General features: G+C 40.3%; 1 protein-coding gene across 1 annotated transcript in view; it reads right to left on the reverse strand.

The window, feature by feature from the left end:
* Nucleotides 1-7,089: 7,089 nt before the first annotated feature.
* Nucleotides 7,090-12,144, reverse strand: part of PJA2 (praja ring finger ubiquitin ligase 2) — a 70,052-nt gene continuing 64,997 nt past the window's right edge. The window contains exon 10 of the mRNA XM_065923560.1: nt 7,090-10,209. Coding sequence (XP_065779632.1) covers nt 10,084-10,209 — 126 coding nt within the window. The 3' untranslated portion in view covers nt 7,090-10,083. The remainder of the gene's footprint in view (nt 10,210-12,144) is intronic.

Below are 12,144 nucleotides of genomic sequence, written 5' to 3' on the forward strand. Positions count from 1 at the left end.
CCTGACCTGCATATAGGTTTCTCAAGAGGAAGGTCAGGTGGTCTGCTATTCCCATCTCTTTCAGAATTTTCCACAGTTTATTGTGATCCATGCAGTCAAAGGCTTTGGCATAGTCAATAAAGCAGAAATAGATGTTTTTCTGGAACTCTCTTGCTTTTTCGATGATCCAGCAGATGTTGGCAATTTGATCTGTGGTTCCCCTGCCTTTCCTAAAACCAGCTTGAACATCTGGAAGTTCACAGTTCACATATTGCTGAAGCCTGGCTTGGAGAATTTTGAGCATTACTTTGCTAGCATGTGAGATGAGTGCAATCGTGTGGTAGTTAGAATATTCTTTGGCATTGCCTTTCTTAGGGATTGTAATGAAAACTGACCTTTTCCAGTCCTGTGGCCATTGCATAGTTTTCCAAATTTGCTGGCATATTGATGCTGGGAAAGACTGAGGGCAGGAGGAGAAGGGGACGACAGAGGATGAGATGGTTGGATGGCATCACCGACTCAATGGACATGAGTTTGAGTAAACTCTGGGAATTGATGATGGACAGGGAGGCCTGGCGTGCTGCAGTTCATGGGGTTGCGAAGAGTTGGACACGACTGAGCAACTGAACTGAACTGAGTGTAGCGCTTTCACAGCATCATCTTTTATGATTTGAAATAGTTCAACTGGAATTCCATCATCTCCACCAGCTTTGTTCATAGTGATGCTTCCTAAGGCCCACTTGACTTCGCATTCCTGTATGTCTGGCTCTAGGTGAGTGATCATACCATCGTGATTATCTGGGTCGTGAAGATCTTTTTTGTATAACTGTGTATTCTTGTCACCTCTTCTTAATATTTTCTGCTTCTGTTAGGTTCATACCATTTCTGTCCTTTATTGAGCCCATCTTTGCATGAAATATTCCCTTGGTATCTCTAATTTTCTTCAAGAGATCTCTAGTCTTTCCCATTCTATTGTCTTCCCCTGTTTTTCTGCACTGGCCACTTAGAGAGGCTTTCTTATGTCTCCTTGCTATTCTTTGAAACTCTGCATTCAGATGGGAATATCTTTCCTTTTCTCCTTTGCCTTTTGCTTCTCTTCTTTTCATAACCATTTGTGAGTTCTCCTCAGACAACCATTTTGCCTTTTTGCATTTCTTTTTCTTAGGGATGGTCTTGATCCCTGCCTCCTGTACAATGTCACAAACTCTGTCCATAGTTCTTCAGGTACTCTGTCTCTGACATCTAATCCCTTGAATCTATTTCTCACTTCCACTGTATAATCATAAGGGATTTGATTTAGGTCATACCTGAATGGTCTAGTGGTTTTCCCTACTTTCTTCAATTTAAGTCTGAATTTGTCAAGGAGTTCGTGATCTGAGCCACAGTCAGCTCCCGGTCTTGTTTTTGTTGACTGTATAGCTTCTCCATCTTTGGCTGCAAAGAATATAATCAATCTGATTTTGGTGTTGGCCATCTGGTGATGTCCACGTGTAGAGTCTTCTCTTGTGTTGTTGGAAGAGGGTGTTTGCTATGACCAGTGTGTTCTCTTGGCAAAACTCTTATTAGCCTTTGCCCTGCTTCATTCCATACTCCAAGGCCAAATTTTCCTGTTACTCCAGGTGTTTCTTGACTTTCTACTTTTGTATTCCAGTCCCCTATAATGAAAACGACATCTTTTTTGGGTGTTAGTTCTAGTCTTGTAGGTCTTCATAGAACCATTCAACTTCAGCTTCTTCAGCATTACTGGATAGGCCATAGACTTGGATTACTGTGATATTGAATGGTTTGCCTTGGAAACAAAGAGAGATCACTCTGTTGCTTGTGAGATTGCATCCAAGTACTGCATTTTGGACTCTTTTGTTGACTATGATGGCTACTCCATTTCTTCTAAGGGATTCCTACCCACAGTAGTAAATATAATGGTCATCTGAGTTAAATTCACCCATTCCAGTCCATTTTCCTCGTTGATTCCTAAAATGTCGACGTTCACTCTTGCCATCTCCTGTTTGATCACTTGCAATTTACCTTGATTCATGGACCTAACATTCCTGGTTCCTATGCAATATTGCTCTTTACAGTATTGGACCTTGCTTCCATTACATCACATCCACAACTGGGTGTTGTTTTTGCCTTGGCTCTGTCTTTTCATTCTTTTGGGAGTTCTTTCTCCACTGATCTCCAGTAGCATGTTGGGCAGCTACAGACATGGGGAGTTCATCATCAATTGTCCTATCTTTTTGCCTTTTCACACAGTTCATGGGGTTCTCAAGGCAAGAATACTAAAGTGGTTTGCCATTCCCTTCCCCAGTGGATCACGTTTTGTCAGAACTCTACATCATCACCCGTCCGTCTTGGGTGGCCCTACATGGCATGGCTCCTAGTTTCATTGAGTTAGACAAGGCTGTGGTCCGTGTGATCAGACTGGTTAGTTTTCTGTGATTGTGGTTTTTATTCTGTCTCCCCTCTGATGGAGAAGGATAAGGGGCTTATGGTAGCTTCCTGAGGGGAGAGACTGACTGAGAGGGAAACTGGGTCTTGTTCTTATGGGCGGGGCTGTGTTCAGTAAATCTTTAATCCAGTTTTGTGTTGCTGGGCAGGGCTGTGTTCCCTCCCTATTTGACCTGAGGCCAAACTGTGGTGGAGGCAATGAAGATAACGGCGACCTCCTTCAAAAGGAGTGCCCCCAGCCCTGCAGCCAGCCACTGCCGACCCGCGCCTCTGCCGGAGACTCCTAGACACTCCGGGCAAGTCTGGGTCAGTCTCCTGTGGGGACTGCTTCTTTCTCCTGGGCCCTGGTGCACAAGGTTCTGTTGGTGCCAAGAATCTGCTTCCGCACTCCTGTCAGTTCTGGCGGCTCTGTGGCGGGGTTAACGGTGACCTCCAAGAGGGCTTATGCCATCCCCAGTCCACTGCGGACCCGCTCCTCGGGAGACACGCAAACCCAGTTCTGTCAGTCTCTGTGGGGTCTCTGGGTCCTGGTGCGCGCAAGGTATGTTTGAGCCCTCTGAGCGTCTGGTGGGAATGGGGTTTGTTCTAAATGTGATTTCGCCCCTCCTACCATCTCAGGCAGAAGACAACACATCGATTTAATGTGTTTAGGCTCCTCTCCTTAGTCTCTTTGGGCTTATTCTATGTGATTATTAACGGTAATTACCAACTTGAGTAGTTTTTTTCCTCCAAATGCTAGGTTAGCCTATTGAACTTGCAGGTTAGTCTACTCAGTCTAAGGGACTGTGATACCCCCCTCACATCAGCTGAAATTTACTCCCTTTGTGCTCACCTTGAGTGTTAGCTTGCTGGCCTGTGCAGGAAGCAGCAGAACAAGGCCCTGATGGACACTGGGCTGGAGTCCTGACTTGCTTCCTCACCAGCCATGTGACCGTCGGCCACTACTTAACCTTTCGATGCCTTTGGGGATTTACGTCTCCATCTAACAATTGTTGGTCCTCCAGCATCGTGACCAAAACTCACGCAGTATTATGTACCGGAGGTTACTCAGCCAGCAGGAAGCCAGTGACTCAGAACTGCCTGCTTTCTGTTGCGTTTTCTGGGGGACAACAAACTGGATGCCTTTGTGTAAATGCCCCGGAGCACAGGGAGGAGGAGGGGAAGGCAATACAACACAGCATGGGGAAAGGTGAGACCCTGTCACGCTTTGCTTCCATTACAGCCAGCCCCATCTATCTCTGGAAAAAAGCTCTTCCCAGCTTCCTGGATTGTGAGACATCATGACCTTCTGGGGGCCATCGGGCATATACCCTCCCGAAAGATCTTCAACTTACAAACACAGTGACAGAGCTACAAGTCACGGGGGAATGGAGGGAGTTGCTGGTAGCCGGTCCCCTTGCAGGGACCTTTCCCCCTGCTCTGGCCGTCTCTCGCTTGGATAATCACGGAAAAGCCCTGAGCGCCAGGCACACCCCGGGCCAAGATGAACCCCTTCCCACACGGTGAGTTCAGCTGCTTTGGGAAAAATATGTAGTCGCGTCTCCTCAACACGAGACACTTGAGGCGGCCAAGGAGGCTGGCGATCTTGTTCACAGTAGTGCTAGAGGAGGCACCTGGTAAACACTTATTAAAGAGAGCAGGTCAAGATGAAGAGTTCATTTGTTGGATCTGATGAAAGTGTTGTTTCCACAGATTCAGGGAAGTTGTCAGGCTATGTCTAATATATTATTTTTATAAGGCAACTAATTTTTACTAAAAAACTTAAACGTCTTCTTTCAGGTGCTATTTAGTCAAGTAGATGTGGGCCACAGTCACAGTTCACTTGTAATTCTTCATCCAATTTAGGGAGCGCGTGCTTTCCAGACAAGGTTGATTTTGTAAGGTCCCCATGTCTATCCTCATCTGCCTGAAACATGAACTTAAACTAAAATGAAAACTCTGACATTCTTCCGTGGCTCCAAACTGAAGGTACCGCTATACTGGGAATGAAGGTTCCTTGGTCCAGACCAAGAGGAGGTGATGGTACGTAGGGAGGCCCCTTGTAATAGTCTTAACATCTGAGGTCTTTTAACAAGAAAACAGGAATAAAATAGACAGGAGAACTAGGGCACAGATTAAATGCCTGTAAAGAACTTAACATATCACCTAAGGACTAAAATCCAAAGGAAACCCTGTGTCATGTGTTTGTTCCTACTGACTACAGGTGTGGGGCAAATGCCCAGGGCTTCTGAGCAAGGACTCCAGAGGCCTGAAAAGAGCAGGGCTTGTCACTGATATGCAGATGTCTGCACTGGTGAGGTCTCACTGGCTGAAGAGACAAGAGGATGCTACAATACCTCTCAGGCTAGAGACAGCCTCCGCAGAATAACTTCAGGACTCCTCCAGATTAGACAAAGGGAGGGCATTCTCATAGATGTTAACGGTGACTAAGAAACTTCACCAAGTAGGAGATCAGAACTTTGGTCAGCAGCACATTACCTAAGGCAAGAATGTCTCTCTGTAACAACTTAGCAAAGTAACATGAAAAGGAAAAACTAACGAGCATTTTTCAGAATTTTAAACAGGCCGCCTCTCCCATTTTAAAAACTCAGACATCATTTCAAACAACTTGGTTAAATACTCACACCAATCACACTGTTCCTACCCAGGAAGGTGGCATGAACCACCCAGAACCCTGGGATTTCTGCTTCAGAACCAGGACTCAATTTTTTCATTTGTGAAAGTTGTGACAACATAAACTACTCTGCAGACACATTATGAAGATTAGCTAAAACAAAGCCTAAAACAATGTCTAATATTTAATACTTCATAAATACTTCATACTTCATTGGAGCTATTCTTACAATGTAAAAACACACTTTTCTCAACTAATCTGAAGAAGAATTGCTGTTTTAGAATCAAAGAAAAAGAAGTCATGGTGGCTTACTGAATGTCTCGACAGTGAAGGGCTAAGATGTAGTATTTTTCCCTGCATTAGACCTCCTCCCTCTAATATTCACTAAAGAACTGCATATGATTATAAATTAAAAAGAAAATGGAATAAATTGCCATATCTAGGCATGTTCAGTTCAGTTCACTCGCTCAGTCATGTCCAACTCTTTGCAACCCCAGATTTAGGAATGTAGCCTTTTAGTGAAACTGACATTAATTTTCTTTCTTTTGATTTAATAAAGTTCCCATGTCAAACTCTTTTAGCTCCTAAGAAGTGATTAAGATGCTTTTAAGATTTTTAGCTAAAATGTCCATCAATCCTAAAAGGTAGTGGTAACATCAAACAATGATAGAAAGCAACTGTATTTCCCCCTCATTCTGCACACCAACAAAGAAGTTTTTTGAAACCTTTACCCATGCACAAACAGTAGTAATGAACCTTTAATTCAGAGTCCTTACTTTATAGAGAAAACAGAAACAGAGTGATTAAGTGACTTGTTAAGGTCACATTAATTCAAATATCATTAATTTTTGAGAGAAAAAAGATTCCCAAAATTACAAAAATGAGGTTGACATTGGTCACTCATCAAATTCTAGAGAAGGTTAACAAATGGCATGTGAGCAGTTAGGAAGGAGGTAGCATGCCTTCACCAAGAATGAAACATTTCCAGGTAACTTCATTTGCTTTCCTGATTTAATATACTAGCAAGATTAGGCTACTTCCATAGTGCCTGTCAACCATACCGGACAATACTTCTTATTCTTACAATGTTCTTTTAGGAAACATAAGCATCTAAGCGACTAGCAGTAGCTTCAACAACTGTACCCAAAGCACTGACTGGTGGGCCAAGTGTAATCCAGAGGGCCGTCTACAGTGGCATTCTGAAGAGGGCCTGTATCCTATTTTGTTCAGTATTTATCAGTAACCTGGAGAAAGCCTCTAAACACCAAAGACGTGCTTCATCAAAACTGGGACTGACACAGGCTGGGAGAAGAATCAAGAGTTGACACAGACCTTTACAAGTTAATTTTAGTAAGGATGAATGCAGTCCTTCACTTAGGTTAACAGGAAACTGTGTAAGTAATTATTAGGAACCAGCCTGGCTTATCAGCAATACCTTGAGGTTTAGCGAAAGACAGTAATGTGATACTTGTGCCTAAAAATGACGGTAATGATAATAACACTGTCAACATATACTAGTTGTAACAGTCATGTGAGAATCACCTCGATGATGCCAATAATGCTTCTGGATCCTGCTTTAGTCAGACCACAGAACTGTGTTTAGTTCTAAGCAATACATGAGAAACTGAAATAGTCAATGCCAGCCGGTCTAGAATAGGTATCATGCACGATCTGAGAAAACTATGAAGCCTGAGGGGAGACATGAAGAGGTGGCCAGGTAGAAGGAACAAGACCTTTCTGCCTAGCTTCACATGTGTGCTACTTACAGGAACGTGTGGGTGACACTTCTGCAATAATGAAATCCAACCCTTGTAGGGGTGCTGAATGGCTCAACCTCTGGAAGGCCAACAACCACTTCTGTGTAGCCGAGTTCTCTTTTAGCCTCTTCCTTCTCAGATCCCAGTGGAAGGACTATAAAATCATGTGCTCAGGAGCCTATTCCAGACTGCCTGTTAAGACCTGTGTTCTTTGCTATTAATACTAAATGCTCGAGGAGGTTACGTTATAGAAGTGATATGACTACACAATTAAATATTAGAAATGACCACTGGGTATATCCTGTTTATTGTTTATGATTTACACGAAAATTGATGGTCTGGGGTTGTAGAACAATAAACCAATCATTACATTTAGACCTGGGCTTTTGAAAAGCTTGCATTCCATTTTAACAGTTCACATATATTTAACAGCTTATATATAAATCCAGATCACAAATAATCTTAAAGAGTTAGTTAGCTTAGAGATAAACAAGAAACACAAAAGAAAACCACACAGATTTACCTTTAAATATCAGCATTCATATTACAAGAAAGAAGAAAACATTTAAAAAAAAATAAAATTAGGTCAAGTTACTTAACATATAATAGAGAAATGAGAAACAATATTTTAATTAATACTAATACTTCTAATTTACCATCATATATTCTTTACTTTTTCAGACTTTAGTTGCCTTAACTTGTCAGCCTCAGATTATATCAGCTTGTTACAATGACAATTCTAAAATCCAATTTTCTTTTTTACAGAATTTTTAAGCCAACTCTTAATGAACTTTTCTCCTTCGCAGCAGCTGTTTATAGATAGTAGGGAGCCAAGAATGAAGGGCAGAAACAGATGGAAAGCAAAAAGTACAACAGCTATCTTAAGTTCAGCTCTCAACACTGCTGGTTGAATTTGGAACCAAAATCTCTTAACAACTGGCAGATAATAGCTAAATCTTAATAGGGAAAGAAGAAATATTTTCTTTTTGACAGCTGCTATCTAGAAGAAAACCAAGGTCCCGTTATACTGCCTAAATATAATGTGTGGCTTATTAGAGAGAAACCTGTAACAATGCCAGTTTAACCAGTAAGTGTCACAACTGATCATTATTACTTAAAGGAAACAAACAACAACAACAACAAAAATCACACTAACCACAAATTTCCACAATATACACATGAGAATTAACTTTAATCTGATTTGACCCCTGACACTAACTGATTATCAATGAAATACGGTATGGAAAGATCACAGAGTAGAAAACAAGCAAAGATTAGTTTATACAACAGTGACTATATACATCAGAAGGAAAACATGCTACCTAATGCAACATTAAGGCCTGAATGTAAGCATTTCCAAGTCACAGATGCCCCAAAGAACCTCTAAATTACAAAGTCACCACATTACATGCATGCAATGTTCAGTTTTGTTTTACCCATAAAAGGATACACAGTATTTTGCTGTAAATACCAGACACATTTACAATATATGCAAAAATTAGAATGCAAGTTTTATGTTCTTTATATTTAAGCCTCAAATGTGCCAACAGTGAAAATTCATTTATTTTTAAGAATGGAGAAAAGAGATGGAATATAAATACTCAGAGAAATTACACAAATAAAACGTAAACTTTGCATTTGGGAAACCATATAAACCATTCCTTTTTGTGTCCAAACTAAATTATCAATGTACTACTTGGATGGATGTACACTCATTATGTGCTTTACTATTTTACTTGCTCAAATGTGGCATTCTAAGACCCATCATCATTCTCCGGTCTTGGTATTTAAAAAATCTGTGAGTTAAATATCATGTCCATGTTGATATATACTTGCCTACTGGGTGGGACCACCTAAACAGAGAGCTGTGCAGTCTTAGTTTGGTCACCTAATTACAGAGATGACTCTGTGGTCATGTTTCCCTTTAAAAAAAACAAAACTGTGAGGAAATCAGATTTCCTCTCTTGTGTAAAAGCTTGTGAACAGGTCTCTTTCAGAGGATAAATTTGAGGTCAGCATCTTTCCTCTTTTATAGACAGGAAATTAACACCAGAGCTGTGTTACTTGTTCAATTCTGTTCACACAGTTACTAGGGAATCATACAAAATCTATTCCTTTTTCATTCACAGCTTCATTTGACACTATTTCCATTCTGGGTGAATAGTTTTACCAAAATATATTAGTGCAAAGAAACAAAGGCTGATAATGTAATATGAATAATCTCTGTCCAGCAATACTTTAGAATAATAAATTACAACAAAGGAAGGTTTAGACATGCTGTAAAAAGGTATGGTCAAATCTGTCCTGTACTTCATCAGTTTGATGCTTTATATAAGATAGTACAATTAACTTTCTAGTTTTTTTAAGGATTCAGATTTTCCTTTGGGATATAACAGAATGAGTGTTTTAAAACACTTCATGCTTTTTTTTTTCAGACTTTCCAAAATATTACAGAGTCAAAATTACCTTTAACTATATCCAATATTTGTTACACAAATGTGCCATGAGTGTTCTGGACCTTCAAGTATAACTTTAGACAAATAGAAAGGATCTCATAAGGCCATCTAATTCATCTCACTGCACCAAGCACCGAGTCCAGGAGATTGTTCATATTCTTTATTAACTTTACTTTATGCACATCCACCAGTTCAAATATAATAATTAATTTTCTACCTAACCATTTCAAGACTACAATTAAGATATAAACATTTTGTGATGCTCTAGCCAGAAGTTTTGTTTGGCATTCTAAAAAGTCTTAATTTTGAAAGAGTAGATACCTTCTTACAAAACCACTCAGTATTACGAACCAAGAGGTTTTGATGAAGCAACAGCAAAGGGACCAAAGAAAAAGCATGCTTTAGAATTCCTTTTTATTTCCAACGAAACCAAATTTTACTACTGTTGTGATCACAATCTTCACATTTGATGCAAATAGGAAAGCTTAATTATAATCACTTAGTGGCAGTACTCCAGACAAAACCAATAATGTGTGCCACATAGATGATTATTTCTTCTGGAGAAAATTAACTGATAAGCTTGACTTTACAATTAATAACATGTTAAATTAAAGAAAATGGATGCACTACTTCAACATTCAGCTTGAAAACATTTAGTACTTTCTGCAAATCTAACTTAAGTTTAGAAAGGTTAATATTCTCTTTCTAAACTATGGCATAGACTATATATAGCATTTTTAATATACTTATATATAATTATTTGCACATCAGATTTAGAAGGAATCTGCAGATTTACTTTGATAGACCGATCTCATTCAAGTGGGAAGGTTTAGGGGGCTTCTGCAGCACTGTCATTGGCAGGGGGGGCATCACGATCAGGCTCAGAGGAAGCAGCTGCAGGCGTTTCCATCACAGCAGGCGGGAAGTGCCGGCGGCACACAGGGCAGGTCCCGGACTGGAGGGAGAAAAACCGAAGGAGGAAAAAAGCAAGTTCTAGCCAATAGATGGAAAGGTCTGAATTGCTACCAAGTATCAGAACAGTAGCATTATCCTAAACAAGTCAAACAATGTAAAAAAAAAAAAATGAACATCAGCCTACAAAATACAGAGAAGCAGAATTCTGATGGGATTTCCCCTCATCCCAATTAGACTCCTAATTTCTTTGAGGGGAACAATGTCTCTGCATCAGTTTTGTGTGTTATAGGTCACTCATCTTTTCTTCAGTGAGTATTAACTGAGCATCTACTATACTCTCCACTTCGGACTAGTACTACAAGGGTGAGCTAGGAGTCGCAGGGCATGTCCTCCCCTGAAGTGAATTATTATGCATCTATGATGTATGTATTAAGAGAAAGCAGAGACCTAGTTAATTCACATATTTATTAGGTCAAATCATCCCCCTAGGATCTTCCACATACATAGTAAAGCCTCACTCTGGTGTGGTACAGATACATCAAAGCAGATGGACTGCAGCCCTTCTTTATAAGCCATACACTTCCTTTTCAGAAAGTTAAGAAGAGTTAGGTGCCTTCTGAAAAAGAAAACAAATCAATGAGGGAAGGTGGGACAGGGAAAGTAGTTGAGACTGGGAGCACATGATCTGAGGACCAGTGGCAGATTACAGAGACTGCCTTCTGGTGATAGATAATCCCCTCACAAATCTTTTTCCCAGAGATCTCCCTGATAGAAAACAGGCTGAAGAAATCATGCTGGTGAAGGTGACAAAGACATGTATCTTGGGAACCTTCACCCCAGAGGAAAGGCTCCACACTGTGCTGCTTCCTGACAGGAGAGAGACTTCACAAAGTGCGACTTCAGGTTAAGGCAAAATCACTGACAACTCAAGGCTGTATAACCTAAGTAATACTGACAATTCAAGAATTTAATTCAGCAAACAGGTACAGTGCACTTGCCATGGAGACTGAACCAAAAGAGCAACATCTGAGAGTCAAGTAGAGGAGTCCAGTCTCAACCAAGCACATTCCAGGCATGGAAGCTTGCAAGAGTGACAACCACTAGGAAATGAGAGTAAGGACACAGTATGTTCCAGAGAGGTTATCAGGACTAAGTGGGAAAACGCACATGAATCATCCAGGAGAGACACACAGCAGGCACAGGCAACACGAGAGCCCTCGTGAGGTTCTGATGCTATTGCGGAAGCTTAAAGAAAGGGGATGCTAAGAATAGGAAAGGTGAGCTTTAAGCTGGACTCCTACACAGTAAGGGGATGATCACACCAGGCTAGGCAGACATGAGTAAAGGTACAGAGGAGTAAATCTGAAGGACAGACTAGATGCCAGAAGGCCTTGAAAGCCTAGACAGAAACTTTAGATATCATAAAGGCATAATGAACACTTCTACACTGGATTTGAGAGATATTAACCAGAATTTTGACAGACATGAAGTAGCAGTAGAAGGGGAGCAAAACCAAAGCAAAAGAAGGGAAAGAAAAGGGAGGAAGGAGAGGGTGGAAGTGAGAGAGGGGAGATGAAAGGAAGCGGTTATGGAGGAGACAGAGAGCCGTATCTGTAAGTAATCAAGCTGGGAAAGAGATCTGGGAGCTTCTACTGAACTGCATGTAAATATCCTTTATGCAAGAATAGAGTTCACTGAGATTTAAAAAATACTTTTTAAAGTAATTCAAATATACTTAAAAATTATTGGGTAAACATTAAAAAACACTATATAAAAATTTGCAAAAAAAAAAAAATTTGCATCAGAGGTACTTGGTAGGTTATTAAATATCATACACATTTTCACTTTACATTTTAAATATTTTATTGAAGTATAGTTGATTTAGAATGTTTGTCAATTTCTACTGTATGGTGAAATGATTCAGTTATATGTATTCTTTCTCATATTCTTTTCCATTATAGTTTATCACAGGATA

The sequence above is a fragment of the Muntiacus reevesi genome, chromosome 1 (assembly GCF_963930625.1).
Source record: "Muntiacus reevesi chromosome 1, mMunRee1.1, whole genome shotgun sequence".
Classification (NCBI taxonomy): domain Eukaryota; kingdom Metazoa; phylum Chordata; class Mammalia; order Artiodactyla; family Cervidae; genus Muntiacus; species Muntiacus reevesi.